At 50.1% G+C, this 19,257-nt stretch overlaps 1 protein-coding gene across 1 annotated transcript in view; it reads left to right on the top strand.

Moving 5' to 3' along the window:
* The window catches only part of LOC139346678 (LIM zinc-binding domain-containing Nebulette-like), a 68,959-nt gene that overhangs the window by 3,381 nt on the left and 46,321 nt on the right, over positions 1–19,257 (top strand). Inside the window, 2 exon segments of the mRNA XM_070985888.1 lie at positions 14,439–14,523; positions 18,693–18,800. Of these exon segments, the coding sequence (XP_070841989.1) occupies positions 14,439–14,523; positions 18,693–18,800 (193 nt within the window).

The raw sequence follows: 19,257 nt of genomic DNA, 5'->3' as shown, positions 1-19,257 counted from the left end.
TCGTCGTCGTCTTGTTGTTGTTGTTGTTGTTGTTGTTGTTGTCAGAGCATGACCATCCTCCGGCTGGAGCTGCTGTGTTCTTGCTGCCTGTGTGCCGGCCTGCAGGCTGGCGACCCTGTCAGGTTTTTATAGCGGCTGGTTCTGGTCTGCGGTTGTTCTCGGTGCTTTTGGTTGCGCGCTCGGCCCTGATTGGCTGCCGGCTGCTGCTTCTGTTTGCAGCCCTGCATCTCTGCGTTCCTCTGTGCTGGAACGAGCTCTGCTGTCTGTATGTCGGTTGTGACACGCTGCTCCACATGATGCTGATCATGACGTCCTGACGCCATCACCAAGACCTGGATCTGCTGTGATGGATGCTGCAGCAGGGCAGAGCGGTGCCTTTGACCTTTGACCTCCTCGCTGTTGGTGGCTTACAGCGATGATCTGCGGGTGGAAGATAATACTTTTAACTATTTTAAGCCTCATTTCACAAACTTCCCACAACACACACATCAGATTTCTAAAGATGAGAAATCCTCCATGGAGCTGAATCTGTTGATGAAGAGGAGGGTGAAAAGGACACACCCTTCGTCAGACAGACCAGCATTGACTTACCACTGAAGTGACCTTTGACCCTGTGAGGTTGAAGGGCGTTTCCTGTCAGCTTGTGGAACACGTCGTCTTTGTTCTCTCGACGTCTCGCCGGCCTGTAAACAAACAGCTCCTGAATGCTGCGCTGAGGCGTGAACGTGTGTGTTTGGTCCACGCTGCCGTGGGACGTTGGCGTCCTCAGATTCAAAGCTTTGATGTGAACGCCACGTCAACTCGTTTTGCTTCCTGTGGCTGATGTTTAATAACCTCCTCCTCACCATGACGACCAGCCTCTGTCCCACCTGCTCACAGCTCTGCTCTCTCAGAGTGTGTGTCAGTCTTTCGGAGTGTGTGTCAGTCTTTCGGAGTGTGTGTCAGTCTTTCAGAGTGTGTGTCAGTCTTTCAGAGTGTGTGTCAGTCTTTTGGAGTGTGTGTCAGTCTTTCGGAGTGTGTGTCAGTCTTTTGGAGTGTGTGTCAGTCTTTCAGAGTGTGTGTCAGTCTTTTGGAGTGTGTGTCAGTCTTTCAGAGTGTGTGTCAGTCTTTTGGAGTGTGTGTGCAGCAGTGTTTCCACAGGTCTCGTTGTATTCAGCGTGTCCAGTAACTCATCAGGTGAATCGTGGTTACTGGAGTGTCGGAGTGTGTGTGCTCTCTGCTGAAGGGTTTATTTATTCCACTTAGCAGGACCGCTGGAGAAACCAAACCCAACGTTTGACTGATGTCCAAACTTTGTCTCTTCAATCTTCAGATTAGCATAAATTCCAGATCTTTTATGAAGATTTGAACCTGCACATTCTAGTTTATGGCAGTTCAAGTCATTTTGGTCGTTTGGACGTTGAAATAGTTTTTATTAGAAGGCTTCAGATTGGACTCTGGCGTCTTGTTGGAAGAGATTTATCCCACCTGATGGTAAAAATCTGAAAGAATAGAGCTCCTTAGAGGGGAAGCAGTGCAAAGAGCAGAGAGGAGCTGAGGCCTCGGCAGCGTCATCAGCGCTCAAACCGGCGTCCTCGGACGCTGCTTGCCTTCAGAGCGATGGAGCCGTGGCGTGTCGTGGAAAAGCCCGGCAGCTTTGTTTTTCCTGGCTCTTTCTTTCTGACCCGTCTCCATTGTTGAGCTGTGGCTGCGGTCGACACGACAACAACAGCTTCTGAACTGGCCGCCTCAGCTCTGCGCCGTCTTTCTTTCTATTGTTTTCTTCTGTCGCCGCTTCGGTCGATTTTCGAGGTTCTCGGGTCGTAAAACATCCCACTGGATCCACAGAATGAGCAGATCTGCTGTTCTGCTGTTTGTGAATGCGGGAAACAGAAAAGGGCAGCAGCTCTTTGCTCCTCATGATTCTGCTGTTCCTTAAATCTGCTTCAGACCAGCCGCTTCAAACAGACTCCAGAGAAATGTGCATCACAGCCAAGTGGGTCAGTGCTGGTCCTGAGTCTGTTTCACTCCACTGCTTTTATTTCCTCACATCAGTTTTCACCACAATAAATAACAGTAACACTGTGCTTTTCTTTCCGTTACCTGCTGAGGTTTAACCAGCTGTTTTCTGGGAGGGTGGAGTGCTCCACCCAGCAGGACGACCTCACCTCATGTTTATATACAGTCATGAGTTCATGCTGAATGTTCGTCCCTTCGTACGTTGAGAAGAGAATAAAAACTGCTGTTTCTTCTTAGTTTCCTTTATTTTCTGTTTACTCTGAAAACACGTTGTGAGCTTCGCCTGTGCAGACTTTCAGATGGTGGAGGTGAAGCCATCGAGCAGATGATGTTTATCTGCAGTTTTCTGAAATATTCACGCATACGTTTGTGTCCTGGGACATGTGGGATCGTGTCCCTGAACGGTATCACGGGTTGGACTGCAGGACGGTAAAAAGCAGCTTCTGTGTGGGGTTCAGAAAGGCCACGGCTCGCCTCGGAGGGAACTTAAAGGTCTGTGGATTTTGTGACCGTGGTCTCGTGCTCGCTAAGATCCTCTGTGCAGCTCAGGACGGGGAGGCCGAGCAGGAGGAGGGGGACCAGTGAGGAGACGGATTAAAGAAGCACATGAGACTCTGACGGGCTGACTTCATTAAAGGACCAATGCAACCAGAAAAGAGTTTTCACAAACTGACTGAAGTAAAGATGGAAATCAGGCTCATTTTAAAAGTTTGAGACGGACAGAAGCCACAGAGGAACACACCTGAGGACGTGATTCCCACAGCAGGTCATTGGTTTTAATCTGCCCTCCGTGAACCAGGACACCCAATGACCTCCGAGCTGTTTGACAGTCAGAGTCAGAGTCCGAGCACGTGTGCACACAAAGAGTGTGACTCCGGTTTAAACTCTGCACCCAGTGTGTTTACACAGTTCTTTACGTGGATGTCAGGTTAATCTGTAGGTCAGGTGTTCAATCAGCTCATCGTTAGAGCTGAAACAATTCACAATTAGTTGACAGAAAATTTATGTACAAGTCGTCCACAAAATTAGCAACACATCAATCGACCGTTCTTCTGGAGGTGAGCCAGAGCATCTTCTCCTGGATCCAGCGACGTGGCCGAAGGTGGTGTGAAGCGCCACAGAAACGCTGCTGGCCACATTCAGAGCAGGCGTCTTCCTGTGTGAGATCCTCGTGTTTAATTGAGTTCCCCTTCGTGCTCATTAGTAATAATCAAAGCTGGTTATGTAACGCTGCTCAGCGGCTGCTCGTCTGAACACGAGGACACGTGACCGACGTGAACGAGGACACCTCTTCGCTCTTCCTTGTGTGTGTCTGTGTGGAAGTAGACGTGTTAACGTGATTTTAAATGTGGTGTGAATCTTAATAGCAGCTCAGATTGTTGTGATAAAGACTGTGTGATTATGTAACGCAGCGGCCCACATAACCCAGATTACTGCTGTCTCACTGTGTCCTCAGCAGCCACACAGAAGAACTGCTCACGTCTGTCTCTGCTGTCTCACTGAGACCCAGACAGGGAGGGAGACAGAGCCTGCGTCAGCTGCAGGACATGATGTTTACATTTAGTGCATCTCAGACTGAACTGAAGGAGCCTCCTCTTCAGTCTATGACAGGCTAAACATGGCGTGAGCGTGGCGTTAGCGTTGTGTTAGCGTTGTGTTTGTGTTGTGTTAGCGTGGTGTTAGCGTTATGTTAGCATGGTGTTAGCGTGGTGTTAGCATTGTGTTTGTGTTCCATGAAGCTGCAGGAAGCTTTGAAGCTGATTCTGGGTGGCACATGGGTGTAATGTGGTCATGTGATCCAATGAAAACTTCAGTTATCCATGTTTCACATGCGTCTTCATTCCGATGAAAATGTGCCGTGCAAAGCTGGAAATATGAGGTCTGAGGTTGACCAATCATAGCATAGCATAGCATAGCATAGCATAGCATAGCATAGCATAGCAATCATATTTAATGTTTTTCCAGGCCTCTGATCCTCACCTCAGGGTGGATTTTTGTGCCATAGCAGCAGCAGAGTGAACGGCTGATGGGCTCTGTTACTCGTCAGATCAAACGATGGAAAAATCTGATTTCTCAGTAATGAAGTTGAACTTTTCAGAAACATTAATCTCTCGTATCGCTCAGTTATCCAGGAGGCTCCCGAGCTGCTGCTGTTAATCACACCAGGCGCCATTAAGAGGAGTTTGCTCCACTTTGCTGTTTACGATTCAGACCTGAGGCCCTTTCAGGCGACGTCAGCTGAACGCCTCTGCTGGTTAACAGCAAAGAGCAGGCAAAGGGAGAGAGGAGACGAGGACAAACCGACTGTGAGAAACAAAGATGGAGAGAAAGAGAGCGAGCTGCTGAGAGATCCAGCAGGAAACTTATGTAACACTCCTAATCTTTCACGGCCCGAGTCGAGGATCCGCTGAAAGGGGACGAGGAGCGACGGAGCCCGAACAAAGACCGAGCTCAGCACAGTTTTTAGACAGCGAGCAGAAGGAGGTGAAGGATCTGAGGCTGGGAGTCATCGTGAGAGGAGGAGGAGGAGGAGGAGGAGGAGAGGACGGAGGGATGAGCTGAAGGCCGGCTGAGAGCGTCACGCATGAATGAGTGAGGAGAAAGACGGAGGACAGAGAGGACAGATCGCTGGGGACGAGTCATGGTGTCCGTCCAGCGCTCTGTGTTCATTCAGCCGCTCGTTGTTTGCTGCTCCGCCATGTTTGGACAAGGCTGAATCATGTTTCCTCTCCACTCTGTCTTTCTCTCCTCTTCTCAACTTCTCCTCCCTCTGTTTATCCTCCTTTCACCTTCTTTCCTCTCCCCTCCACTCTATTTTGACTTCTCCTTTCCTCTCCTTTATCATGACCTCCTTTCCTTTTTTCTCCTCTCCTCTCCTCTCCTCTCCTCTCCTCTCCTCTCCTCTCCTCTCGTAATCCTTCCTTTCCTTTCTTTTTTCTCTTTTTGTCTAAACTCTTCTCCTCTCCTCTCCTCTCCTCTCCTCTCCTCTCCTCTCCTCTCCTCTCCTCTCGTAATCCTTCCTTTCCTTTCTTTTTTCTCTTTTTGTCTAAACTCTTCTCCTCTCCTCTCCTCTCCTCTCCTCTCCTCTCCTCTCCTCTCCTCTCCTCTCCTCTCCTCTCCTCTCCTCTCCCCTCCCCTCCTCTCCTCTCCCCTCCTCTCCTCTCCCCTCCTCTCCTCTCCTCTCCTCTCTTCTCCCCTCCCCTCCCCTCCCCTCCTCTCCCCTCCCCTCCTCTCCTCTCCTCCCCTCCCCTCCCCTCTCCTCCCCTCCCCTCCCCTCCCCTCCTCTCCCCTCCTCTGTCAGCATGATGAAGATGAACTGTTAAGGCCGGTGAGGACACTCTGGTCTCTTGTCGGCTCCTTAATAAAGACGTAAACCTCTTTTAGAAACACTACAGTTTGCTGACTGAGACTCTCAGAGGTCCTGTCCACTCAGCCAATCAGCTCCAGCCTCACCTGCAGGTGTGTGAACAGGTCCAATAATTACAGACTGCAGACCTTCAGTGACGGCGACCTTCAGTCCCGCTTTGGTGAGTCAAGCTGGTCAAAGGTCTCATCAGTGGACCATACAGAGAGACAGCCAATCAGGAGGAACTATGACTGCGCCTGTTTGAGGGACGCGCTGTCAGGAATAAAGACTCACCTCTTTGATGAAGTGAGATGATGGAGGATGATCTTTTCCTCTCTGAGACGCAGCTTCTGCTCTGTTCTTCCTAATCGCAGCCGTGGATCAGCCGGCAGGCGGCCATTAAATCCTCTGGGTGATAACATCTATTAGGTAAATAAGCAGAGCCTGAATCAACTCCCCTCATCTGTCACAGCCTTTTATCAGAGGCCGCCGCCAACAGAAAGGAAAGGAGGCGGCTGGAAGCGCGAAATGTTTCTGATGAAGGTGAACTAATTAAACAGGAGTCGTGCAGAGCTGCAGGCTTTAAAGGCCGTCGCACAGCGTTTTGGACTCTTCTAGGAAAACCACGGGGGTTTTGAGGAACGCCGCTGGAAAGGTGCCGTTTGATTGGTTACGGCAGCAGCAGGAGGAAACGATGATGAAGGCGGTTTGGATTGATCTGTGGTGATGTGCCGTGGAAGCCCCCCCCCGCCCCATCACACACACACACACACACACACACACACAGACACAGATGCGACACACTCGCGCTGCATCAGTCCGTGCCTGCGGGTGTGTGCGTGCAGTGTGTCTCATGTCAAACTAGGCCACTGGTTGCAGAGCGTCCTCAGCGCGGTGGCTGCAGTCAGCGTCAGATGTGTTCGTGGTCCACGTCTTCACGGCTCCTTCGGTTTCTGGGCTGATGTTTGTAGATTACTGTCGTTCGGTCGATCGATAGGAAATTCTCTGCTTCCAGCTCCCAGTGTTGGAAGATCACAGTTTTCCAGGAGGCATCATCAGGTCTCTCATTGGTCAGTCAGCTGCGTGATGGAGTTGATCAGCAGGACTGGAATGTGGGCAGTTTGTGAAAGACATGCTTGAAACCACGAGGGTCCTCGAGGGACCACGAGCGTCCTCGAGGGCTGTGCATGTACGACCCAAACTGTCTGACCACTATCCTGATCATAAGTGCCAGCAGATGTGAGCACATCTGCATTTACTCCCCTGAATGGGTAAAGCTTCAAAAGCCTTGCTCCTACATTTCCCATAATTCAACCTATCTTCTGTTACACGTCGTCTGCCTGGTAAACAATGAAATGTGGTTGAGACATTTGTGGTCCTCAGAGGCTTTTTGTGATGCGCTGCCTTTTGACATCTGTCCTCAGAGGGTCGTCGGCCGTTCACGGAGCCACGATGAATGACTTCAGCTCACTGTTCCTTTAGCGCCACCAGCAGGTTGACAGGAAATATCATGACAACTGATGTCTGGGAAATTTGAGACATACGTTTCATCCAGCGCCACCATGTGGTTAAAATCAGTTTGTCCATATAATTCAGTTTATGACTGAAAAACTTCTGACTTTTCAGACTTTAGTGCTAAATTCCAAATGCTAGCATGCTAACACGCTGAACTAACGCTGGGAACAGGGTCAGCGTCATGCCTGCTAAGCATCAGCACTGTGAGCATGTTAGCATGTTAGCATTTAGCTTCAGGCCCGCCGGCATGGCTGTCAGCTCTGAGTCAGGTTGAAGAATTTGAATGGAAATGTCTCCGCTCTACATCTCCATGAATATTTGAATATTTGGTTTCCTGAAATATGAATGTCTTCAGGCTTCTGTCAAAGATAAACATCAACAGTGAGCAGAGACATTGAGGAACTCTGGGACGCTGTTATCACTGAACACGTCTTTGCTGCTGAAAAGAGCGTTTATGCACATTTTCACGCAGTTTTCCATGAAAATGCTCCCTGTTGTGTAACTGGTGCAGACACTCCTGCGTTGTTGTGACTGTAACACAGAACAAAGTCGAGTCAATATGTTTCCTTGATTTAAAGTCTGTTGTGCTGCTGAACTGACAGCAAGGTTCACAGGAGGCGAGTCTGTCCGGAGCCCACGCTGAGCTTCATCAACACCTAAGCAGGAAGGTGGAGAGCAGCCAGACTGACCAGCAAGAGCACGCACACACACACACACACACACACACACACACACACACACACACACACACACACACACACACACGCACACACACACTGACGGAGAAACACACACATTCAGCTGTCATCCCTGCCCTCTCTTCCTCCTCTTCATCTGTCTCCCTCGCGGTGATTCACCAAAAGAGCATCCATGTTGCTTCATGTCACTTTGTAAAGACGCTCCTGCGTCAACACGTGGCGCCGTCCTCCCGTCCATGTGCTGACGGCGAGGAGGACGGAGGACATGCGGCCATGCCTCCTGCTCTACGTGGCATCAGGATGCTGCTTCCATCTCGAGCTGAGACAGCGTGAACAACGTGTGTGTCATGGATTTATTACCGCTGACGCCATGATGGCCAGCTCTGATCCTGCAAATGAAAACCTGCTATCAGACGAGAAGTCTGTGAAACTGCTGACACAGCAGCTACAAACAAGTTCCACCATTGTCCTCTGAGAGCTTCCTACACCGTCTTCATCAGGCAAACATGACGAACAGCGTTTTGAATTTTCTAGCCACGCTCGTGGGTCAGGGTGGAGACGTCGGTCTGCCGGCGGGTCCCTGAGGATCAACTCCTCTGATCCTCTGACTTTTCATCTTCCATCCGTCCATTGTCCATACCTGACTATCCCTTTCTGGGTCGTGGGAAATCAGGGTTGATTTGTGACCAAAAACTGCAAAACGAATGACTTTCCCGTCAGCCTCAGCTGTGTTTATTACATTATACCTGTGTTAGCATTGTTATCGTTAGCATGTTAGCATGCAGCTGAAATCAAAGCAGTGTGTGAGAATGGCCTCGGAGAGCTGCCCCCCCCATCCGCCTCCTTTGCTTCAGTGTGTTTGAGTCATGAATGTAAAAATATTTGCTCATTTAGATTTTGTATTCGACTGCGTTCACATGAGCTCATCCTCCCGTGAATTCATCCCACCCTCTGCTGCGCTGCGAAACAAATGAACGTTCTTTGGACTGAATCTGCACAGATGACGCTGCTCTTCCTCACGCTGACGCTGCTCTTCCTCACACTGACGCTGCTCTTCCTCACACTGACGCTGCTCTTCCTCACGCTCGCACGCTGACGCTGCGTCTGAACCCCAGTTTGACTCGTGTGCGTCACTGCTGCCGAGAGCTGGGAGGCTGCCGTCGTTTGGCAAATGCCACGGCAACATCATACACAATGGTTAATCTAAATGTGTACTGTATCCACAACACGCCCACACATGCACACACGCACACACACTCACACACACACACATGCTGCTGTATTGTGTCTTAACCAGGCAGTGAGAGAAAGGCAGGATGTGTCTGAGCGTATTATTGGAAACAGTTTAAAGGACACTGTGTGTGTGTGTGTGTGTGTGTGTGTGTGTGTGTGTGTGTGTGTGTGTGTGTGTGTGTGTGTGTGTGTGTGTGTGTGTGTGTGTGTGTGTGTGTGTGTGTGTGTGTGTGTGCATTTGTTCCTGTTTTTTTGGCAGAGGTTATATTTATCATGTCGTAGGTGAGTGAGGTATGAAACACCTACAGAGCGTGTTTGTTAGGCAGTGTGTGTGTTTAGGTTTTATCCTGGAATTTGTGTGCATTGAATGTGTGTGTGTGTGTGTGGGGGGGGTGTGTGTGTGTGTGTGTGTGTGTGTGTGTGTGTGTGTGTGAGACACACACTCAGTGAAAGTGTTCTGTTCAGTATTTCCTCCCTTCAGGTTTCATTGCTCGTTATCGAGGTTATCGTCTGCCTTCAGTAGAAATGTAACGTGTGAATTCAGAGGTCGACGGTTTGTTTCCTGAGAGGACGTCATCAGATCTGACATCAGAGGCTCGATGCTGTCATCTGAGGTTTGGGATCATTCAGGAGGTTTTTTTTTTCTTTGTCTTGTCTTTGCTGCTCTTCACTGTGTGCTCCTGAGCTCCTCTTCGTCGTCACCGCTCCTCTTGTCCCGTCGCTTTTCTCTCCATGTTGCTGCTGGTGATGGTTTTCTGAGCCTTGAAAGACATGGAGGACAGACACGGAGGGCCAATGAAAGACGCTGTCCAGGTGCATTATGGGAAGTGTAGGACGTGGAGAGTTTGAGACTTGACCGTTAAAGTCAGGATAGCTCAGCAGCCGTGTGTGCTGCTCTGTCTTTCATCTGACGCGTTCTCGTCCTCCAGCTTTAAGGAAGTGCATCAGTGAGTTTTTGTTAGTTTGAATTTTGTCCATCGGAGTCTTTGACTTTGTCGCTGGCCAGTAAAAACCCAAAGCGTGTAAAGAGCCGAGCAGACAGGCCTGTTTGTCTCCTGCAGCCGTCTGGACGCCTGTTAAAGACTCCACACAAACTGAGTGATTGTCCCGGGCTGCTTGTCCAGCCAGCACAGAGTTACCTTGGCTCGCTGTGTGTGTGTGTGTGTGTGTGTGTGTGTGTGTGTGTGTGTGTGTGTGTGTGTGTGTGTGTGTGTGTGTGTGTGTGTGTGTGTGTGTGTGAAATATCCCACAGAGCAGCTCTTTGTCTCAAAGGATTGGGTTGCACCAAACGAACAAAGCATCCATGGTTGCCAGGAGCGACGGGACCAGGTGAATTGAAACTTGAGGACAAAATTAGTTTGCGTGTGTGTGTGTGTGTGTGTGTGTGTGTGTGTGTGTGTGCATGTTTATGTAAGAGTAAAACTATGAGTAACAGAAGTGAAACAAAGGGACTGTTGGTTAGAAAAAAATGCCAATCACACACACACACACACACACACACACACACACACACTGGAGCTTGCCTCTGGCTGTCGGGCTCTCTGACAGGGTAACTAAGCCTCTGCAGGAAGTCTTTGTGTGTTTGTGTCTCAGAGGAGGAGAATGTGGGTCAGACGGCCGCAACGAAAACAAAAATACAAGACGAGGAGGTGGAGGAGGTGGAGGAGGTGAAGGAGGTGGAGGAGGTGGGAGGAGGAGGTGAAGGAGGTGAAGGAGGTGAAGGAGGTGGGAGAGGTGGGAGGAGGAGGTGAAGGAGGTGAAGGAGGTGAAGGAAGTGAAGGAGGTGGGAGAGGTGAAGGAGGTGCGAGAGGTGAAGGAGGTGAAGGAGGTGGGAGAGGTGAAAGAGGTGAAGGAGGTGGGAGAGGTGGAGGAGGTGGAGGAGGTGAAAGAGGTGCGAGAGGTGAAGGAGGTGAAGGAGGTGGGAGAGGTGAAGGAGGTGAAGGAGGTGGGAGAGGTGGGAGGAGGAGGTGAAGGAGGTGAAGGCGGTGGGAGAGGTGAAGGAGGTGAAGGAGGTGGGAGAGGTGGGAGGAGGAGGTGAAGGAGGTGAAGGAGGTGAAGGAGGTGGGAGAGGTGGGAGAAGGAGGTGGAGGAGGTGGAGGAGGTGGGAGAGGTGAAGGAGGTGGCAGAGGTGGGAGGAGGAGGTGAAGGAGGTGGAGGAGGTGGAGGAGGTGGGAGAGGTGGGAGGAGGTGGAAGAGGTGGGAGGAGGTGGAGGAGGTGGGAGGAGGAGGTGAAGGAGGTGGAGGAGGTGGGAGGAGGTGGAGGAGGTGGGAGGAGGAGGTGAAGGAGGTGGAGGAGGTGGGAGGAGGTGGAGGAGGCGGGAGGAGGAGGTGAAGGAGGTGGAGGAGGTGGGAGGAGTCAGAGGAGCTGCTCTCATCTTTTTAAACCAATACATCATCAGAATGAGGAAACAGGTGGAAACCAGCGACAGGTGTGCAGGGAGGTGTGTCGCGTGGCTCCACAGCGCCACCAGTGGTCAAAACTCCACAGCGAAGCTTTAACTCCGCCCACAGTCGCCGGCTGCTGGAGGGGTCTTTGACGTGTTCGAGCGCTGCGGCCTGACGAGGTTTCAGCGACACTTGCCGACTGAAGGGACTCCTGTTTGGGTTGTCCAGCTGTAATGGAGTGATGACGAGCGCAGACTCAGTGGAGACAAACACTGTGAGGCAGGCAGACGAGCAGAGATCATGATGAGTGTTTATCACCTGCTCAGACATGCTGAGGCCACAGAGACCGTTCGTAAGCCACGTCATTACCGTGATGACAGCTGTGGAGGAAAATGTCGAGACCTCTGCAACAACATTATAATGATGCTGCTGAGCTGAGTCTAACTTTAGCAGAGTTATTTCTAGGTGTGTTTTTGTGACGTTTCACGTGTGAAAACACTTTCTTCAGAGCTGCTTCAGTAGATATTTTTGTCTGTGTGGATTCAGCAGAACGAGCCGTAAACACCCCCCCCCGACACATTAGCGTCTCATTAAGTTGTTGTGGCTAACGTGTTAGCTAACAGCTGCTTATTTACACGTCCAGCAGACGTTAGCGCTCAGTTACAGCTCTGTTATTGTGTTTGTTGTTGTCAGCTCAGGTTTGGTCTGCACTGACGCTTTAACACGACTGTGCGCTGGCTTTATCAGAGCTTGTTCATGTGCCAGAAAACCAAAACTGGGAGCTGAAAGAGGCTAAAAGGCCTCCGTTCACACAGTCCATTGATCTGTTGTTGATATTAAGATATTGATCAGCATGAACTTTTTAAATTTATTTCAGTCAGAAAAAGGACATAACGTAAGAACATACACGTGAAGCTGAAGAAGAGAGTTTAACTCAATCCCACAGCCTCAGCGCTCAGCTCCAAGAGGAAGAACGCTCTGAAACGTGGATTTGATTGGATGAGCTGAATCAGGTTTTACTGAGAGAGAGAGAGAGAGAGAGAGAGAGAGAGGGAGAAGAGGAGAGAGAGAGAGAGAGAGAGAGAGAGAGAGAGAGAAGAGGAGAGAGAGAGGAGAGGAGAGGAGAGGAGAGGAGAGGAGAGGAGAGGAGAGGAGAGGAGAGGAGAAAGTTGATGTGAGGATGAGAGTGGGAGGAAGAGGAGTGAAGGACAGTTCATTGAAGTGGTCAAACTGTGCTGCTGAATGTGCTGCTGGCATCGATAAGACACACACACACACACACACACACACACACACACACACACGCACACACACACACTCTTTCTACTCTGCTCAGAGATCATTGAAGTTGCCACAGACATCTCCAGAGCCTCTAGCTGACGGCTGATCGTCACACCGATCGCTGTGATTCACGCCTTCGTCGTCTTTTTCTCGTCGTTTCGCGGCTCAGCAGCTGTTCACTGAATGCACGTCGTTAATTTCTGCGGCTGCTGAACAGAATCGAGCAAAGCGTCTATAGTTTCATGAAAGAGGTTTAAACTGGCTGCAGGTGTCTCTGTTCCCGCCGTCCATCGCGGGGATGATGGAGAACATAACGAGTGGAAAACACAAAGGCTCCGACACGAGGCTGCAAGAACAGCCTGTATCACTGATCAATCATTCCTGCATTGATGATCAATAATCAGAATGTCTGTCAGCTGATTTTCTGTTGATCGGAGCGTTAATCAGTGTTTTTAAGCCATGGCGCTGCTCGGTGACACCCCCCCCCCCCCCCCGCTCGCCTGATCACAGATGGTATTTCTGAGTGGTTAATATGAATGTTGTGAGTCTTCAGGCATCAGTTAAACCTTTAAGCTCGTCTCACCTCCGGCCTTAAAATCACCTGGATGTAACTCCACACCTTTGCTCTCATTCGGTTTCTGTGGATCTGAATCGTCCACACCTGCAGCTGCTCACCGAACACCAAACCTGTGGGCTTGTACTCGCTGCGTCGTCACCATGAACGCGTGGAGCAGCATCGAGTGACAGGTGACGGCTGACCTTTTCACCTTTTGCACCTGAAAACAGAACATGTGACATCACGGCTGCTCATTTTGCTCTTGGGCATGTTGACGAGGTTTAAATGAGATCTTCGTTCTTAAATCTTGCACCGCGCTCAGCCCGTCGTCAGGCACCTCGGGGTGCTGCGGCGCCACCTTTGAGGAACTCACTGCTCGGTTGTTCCGTCATCAGCCGACAGCTGCAGCCTGAACTTCAGGTGAGAACATTTCCAGGTACCCAGGAACCGTTTCAGGACCTTCAGAACCTCACTTACCTGTGATGTAACTGGAGGAACCCGGCAGCAGATTCAGCTCCTGGCTCAGCTGCCTAAAGCGTGGCTGCTCTGGGGTCAGTTCTTAGCTCCTGTGGCCGTTTGGAGGGTTTTACATGTTACATGAAACAATGACGTCCTGGACAAATACCACACAGGGTTGGACCTCCTGAAACACCATAAAAATACCTTCGAAGTGGAGTGTGGGAGCGTTTCCCACATGCTGTATCTCTGCCTCCAGCAGCCTCTCACTGCCGGCAGTCCGTCCTCTGCCTCAGCGTCCTTCATGCTGTGTCTTCCTGCTCTGAGTCCAAACTCAGAGAGCTGAATATGTCCCTTAAGGTCATGAACAGAGAGCAAAAGGTCGAGACAGATTAACGTATGTCCATTCTTCCAGCTCTCAATGGGTCATTGTTCGTGCTGATGTCATCGTCCTGGTGGGTCTGAGGTTAAAGGGCTGCGACAGGCTGCAGCCTTGGACATTTAGAAAACACACTCGTTACCGAGTGAGGAAGCGGTCGCTGAGTCCTGTGAAGATTCAGGACCTGAATGATCTGATTTTGTCTTTTCTTCTTCTTTGCTTTTCATACTGGCGTGACGTCTGGTCTTGACTGCAGTCTGGTCTGCACGGCACTGATGTCTGCGCCTGAAGTCGTTCAGTCTGTGAATCTTTAAACGGCTGTCGTTGTTTACCTGCTGGTCCAGGTGTCCGCCTCCCTGTTGACGCTCCTCCCCTTCAGCTCTCTCTTCAGTCCTGCTCCGTGTTTCTCATCCATACTTTGGTGGAGGAGATTCGGAGGTTGAAGACTCTGCTGCGTGCGGTGGAAGTGATGCTGACTTTCACACTGCGACCCTCCTCTTCCTCTTCCTCGTTCTGTCTTTCTTTCTGTGGTGTCTCTGTGTTGATGAAGGCGAGACTTTTCCTGCGTAACTGTGCTGCTTCTCTTTTCAGACATTACCCCAAGACGTCGTTCACCATCGTGGCCGACACACCTGAGAACCTGAGACTGAGACAGCAGAGCGAGCTGCAGAGCCAGGTGAGCGCGTGCACACACACACACGCACACACACATGCGCGCACGCACACACGGTGATGAAGTTGGAAACACAGATTTGTTTTCTGGAAAGTCTTTCCTTCCTTTGACATTTGGACTGAAAGAAGGCTGCTGTGATCCAGCTGACCTCCCTCTTCACTCAGATGCACTTCAGGTGTTGGGTGGAGAAATGATTGCTGTGCAGCAGAGGTGGAGGAAAGAAGCGGGGCTCCACCTCTGAGTGCGACATAGTTTTGACTTCACTGAGAGGAACAAAGATGTCTGACAGACGTGGAGCCCTTCAGCTTCAGATCCTCGTGCTTCTGTCGATGCACAGTTCACAGCTTCTGTCTGACTGACATCTTGTGTAACGCAGCGTTCTGGCTCATATCTCCACCCCTCTGGCACCACACGGAGATGAAAACAGGCGCTCAGGTGTGTCAGTCAAAGCCTCTCTGACAGCTCCTGCTTCCTGAAGGCGAGATGAGTCACTGAGGATTTAGAGACACACAAACTGATGCAGAGAACATGTAGAAACCTTCTGTGCCATATGTCCTCATGCTGTGTGTGTGTGTGTGTGTGTGTGTGTGTGTGTGTGTGTGTGTGTGTGTGTGTGTGAGCCCTGCAGACTGCAGTACAAAAGCACAGATGTCCACTCAGCGGTCAGCAGAGGGGGACGTGCTGTTTGTCATGGGATGTGTGTGTGTGTGTGTGTGTGTGTGTGTGTGTGTGTGTGTGTGTGTGTGTGTGTGTGTGTGTGTGTGTGTGCTGCTCTGCCCTCATAAACATCCATTTATTACCAGTTTGTCATTTACAGAGCACAGATTTACGCATTCATTTACTCCGTCCCCGTCTCCCCCCTCTGCCTCCTCTTCTTCTTCATCACTCCATCAGATCCTTCACATGCTGCGTCTGATGAACTTTAAAGTGCTTTGCATTTTGGTGACTCCTTCCTCTCCTCCTCCTCCTGCTGCTCCTCCTCCTCGTTCCACTCACCTGCTTCCTCCTCAGCCGTGCGTCCGATGAGCCTGGAGCTGACGTTAGAGTCACTTCATGTCAGCTCAGTCAGAGACAGTGAGGCTGTGCAGTGTGAGCGCACGCACACACACACGCGCACACACACGCACGCACGCACGCACACACACACACACACACACACACACAGTGGGAGAACACCCATATGCTCAGCACTGACCTAGTTGTGTGGTGGTACAGAGGAGTGGATGTGATCATGTGACCTGCTGGTGTCTGCTGACATGAGCTCAAAGCTGAGGCGGAGCTGATACGATAACAGACTTTATGAGTGATCTCCATCTCCACTCACACTGACGCTACACCTGCAGGCTGACGGAGCTGAAGCCCTGAGGGGTGATGTCATCAGTGGTTACCATCAGGTCCCTCCTCCTTAAGATCTGTCCATCTTCATGTCCGTCCCACGTCAGACTCCATGGAATTCCATGGAATTCGGAATTTCCCCTCGAGGGACGAATAAAGGAATATTGAATTGAATGTCCACTAAACACACCCTCCATCACATCCCTCCTCCATCACATCCCTCCTCCATCACATCCCTCCTCCATCACATCCTTCCTCCATCACATCCCTCCTCCATCACATCCCTCCTCCATCACATCCCTCCTCCATCACATCCTTCCTCCATCACATCCCTCCTCCATCACATCCCTCCTCCATCACATCCTTCCTCCATCACATCCCTCCTCCATCACATCCCTCCTCCATCACATCCTTCCTCCATCACATCCTTCCTCCATCAGTTACCTCCTCCATCACATCCTTCCTCCATCACATCCCTCCTCCATCACATCCTTCCTCCATCACATCCTTCCTCCATCAGTTCCCTCCTCCATCACATCCTTCCTCCATCACATCCCTCCTCCATCACATCCTTCCTCCATCACATCCTTCCTCTATCAGTTCCCTCCTCCATCACATCCTTCCTCCATCACATCCTTCCTCCATCACATCCCTCCTCCATCACATCCTTCCTCCATCAGTTCCCTCCTCCATCACATCCTTCCTCCATCAGTTCCCTCCTCCATCACATCCTTCCTCCATCACATCCCTCCTCCGTCAGATCCTTCCTCTATCAGTTCCCTCCTCCATCACATCCTTCCTCCATCACATCCCTCCTCCATCACATCCTTCCTCCATCAGTTCCCTCCTCCATCACATCCTTCCTCCATCAGTTCCCTCCTCCATCACATCCTTCCTCCATCAGATCCTGAGAACAAAACACCAAACTAAACAAGACTTCAGTTTTCATGCTGGAATTTTTTTGTTTTTTTCATCTTCCATAGTTTTAAGTGTGTGTGTGTGTGTGTGTGTGTGTGTGTGTGTGTGTGTGTGTGTGTGGTTCAGCTCGTTAGCTTGTCATATTAGCTCTGCAGGGAGCCCACGGCTGATGAATGGGGATTTAATCTGCTTTGTATTGAGAATGGGGACAATCACCGTGAGAGCAGAATACCAGAGCGCACGCACACTCACACACACTCACACACACACACACACACACACACACACACACACACACACACACACACACACACTCACACACACACACACACACACACACACACACACACACACACACACACACACCCTCTGACTTTGTGAGTCATATTTCTGCAGTTTACAGCCTTATGTAACTCTGTTCTTAGAGCTAATGGGCTGTTACTGGCGACTTATAGACACCAGCAGGACGGCTTTATGGCTGAACGAGCTGCGGCGTTTCCTCTGAAGGTCGAAGTGAGGAGCGGGCGGGACGAGTGAGAAGTGACTTCCTGCTGTTTGGCGGCCTGGCAGCAGACAGTCGGGCTGTTTTGTTTTTGTTTCTTTGCTGATGGTGACGAAGACTCCGGCTGTTTGAGCCACCCGGAGATGAGTTTCAGCTCTGCTGTCAGAAATATGAACTGTGATATTCGATGCTTTTGTTATTGTCAGTAAATCCTATGAAAAGACTAAAACCAGCGTCCATCGCTCAGTACTTTAACTTCCCGCAGGTGTGTGGCTCTCAGCTCGGAGCCCATCGGCCCTTCACTGAAGATGCAAACCTTTAAAAACTCACAAACACATACTTTCATTTTTAAAAACTCTTCTTAAAACAGCTGCTCACTGTAGTTTCCATCAGGAGGAAATCTGTTGGGTTAGGGTTAGGGACTATTTTCAGCGGCGGATGATTCCACGTTTGGTGCTATAGTGAGTGTTTGTGTGTTTGAGTCAGAATAAGCTACAGTGTGTGTGTTCATGCAGTGACAGTGAGGCTCACTGATGTGTTTCAGTGGAGGAAGATCTATCAGCTCTTCATCAGCTCATCTTTCGGGTCAAACCTTTGATGACTGACTGTCAGTCGGTTTAACACCCAGCCCTCCGTCTGATCAACACAACCAATGATCAGGTGAACTCTACTATTAAACCACGTCACGGTCCAAAAATGCCTCTGCGAGTCGCTGCGAGATGAAGATCAAGCTCTAAAGTCAGAAATAAAACCTTTTGCTTTCCTGCGTGTCACTGCTCAGCGTGTGTGAGGAGCAATTATCCTCCATTTAACGTCCTTTTCACCCGTGTGAAGCTGATTGTAGCTCCGTCTGCCTGCAGAGCGCTGTGATTATTTCTGCTGTGTGGGCGCATTCAGAGGTGAAACCCACCTTCAGTATTCTTCCTCTTCATCCTCACCGTCGTGTGAGTTCTGGGTTTTGTTTCCTTTGCTGATCTTCTAACCGAGTTATGCAGTTCGTTAGCTCGTGAACCAGATCACGCCGATGCTTTCCTCCTCCTGTGGCTGCAGGAACTCCTCATTTTCTCTGCATGTTTGTTAAATTTTTACCAAAATGGCAGCTCTGGAAAGAAGCTGGCTCTTTTATTTAGAGGCACCGAAGCCGAAAGTCCTCATTCATGTTTTTAAACCGTTTGATGAACGCTGGCTGAGTTCAACTTACCGTGAGACTTTCAACAGTTTGGTAAATATTGTAAAACGTCATGCTGAAATATTCATGTCGGACATGGAGTGCATCACTAATAGATGATTGTCAGGGAAAATTTCCCTTTAATTCCCAGCCTTTCTTTCTTTCTTTCTTTCTTTCTTTCTTTCTTTCTTTCTTTCTTTCTTTCTTTCTTTCTTTCTTTCTTTCTTTCTTTCTTTCTTTCTCCTGCAGGTGAAGTATAAGAAGGATTTTGAGGAGAGCAAAGGTCGAGGGTTCAGCATCGTGTCCGACACTCCAGAGATGCAAAGACTCAGAAGGACTCAGGAGCAGATCAGTATTGTATGTGCGCGCACATGCACACACACATGCACGCACGCACGCACACACACACTCACACACTTTACACTATGTATTGTCTTTCCTTGTGTTTGAACATGTGTGTGGGTGAAGTGAAGTGTATGAGAGAAAGTGAGGGGTGCACTTTGGTCAGTGAGCACACACACACACACACACACACACACACACACACACACACACACACACACACACACACAGCCCTGCAGCGTTGATGACGTCAGCGGTTGAAGAGGAGCTTCTCCTGAAACCAGCGAGTGTAAGTGACCATTATGTTCTTACTCACTGATTTTAAGCCGAGCTGTCAGTCAAAGGATGCAGGACTCATTTCTGAGTCGACTCGCAGCGTAAAAACTGAGCTTCACCGAATCCTGACGTGACCTTTGGACAGCAGGAGCGTCACTGGAGGAGCTGATCTGAGAGTTTAGGACGGCTCGTTGCT

Source organism: Chaetodon trifascialis, chromosome 18, assembly GCF_039877785.1.
Source record: "Chaetodon trifascialis isolate fChaTrf1 chromosome 18, fChaTrf1.hap1, whole genome shotgun sequence".
Lineage (NCBI taxonomy): Eukaryota > Metazoa > Chordata > Actinopteri > Chaetodontiformes > Chaetodontidae > Chaetodon > Chaetodon trifascialis.
Note: the sequence above shows the minus strand (reverse complement) of the source record. Positions and strands in the feature narration are given on the sequence as shown.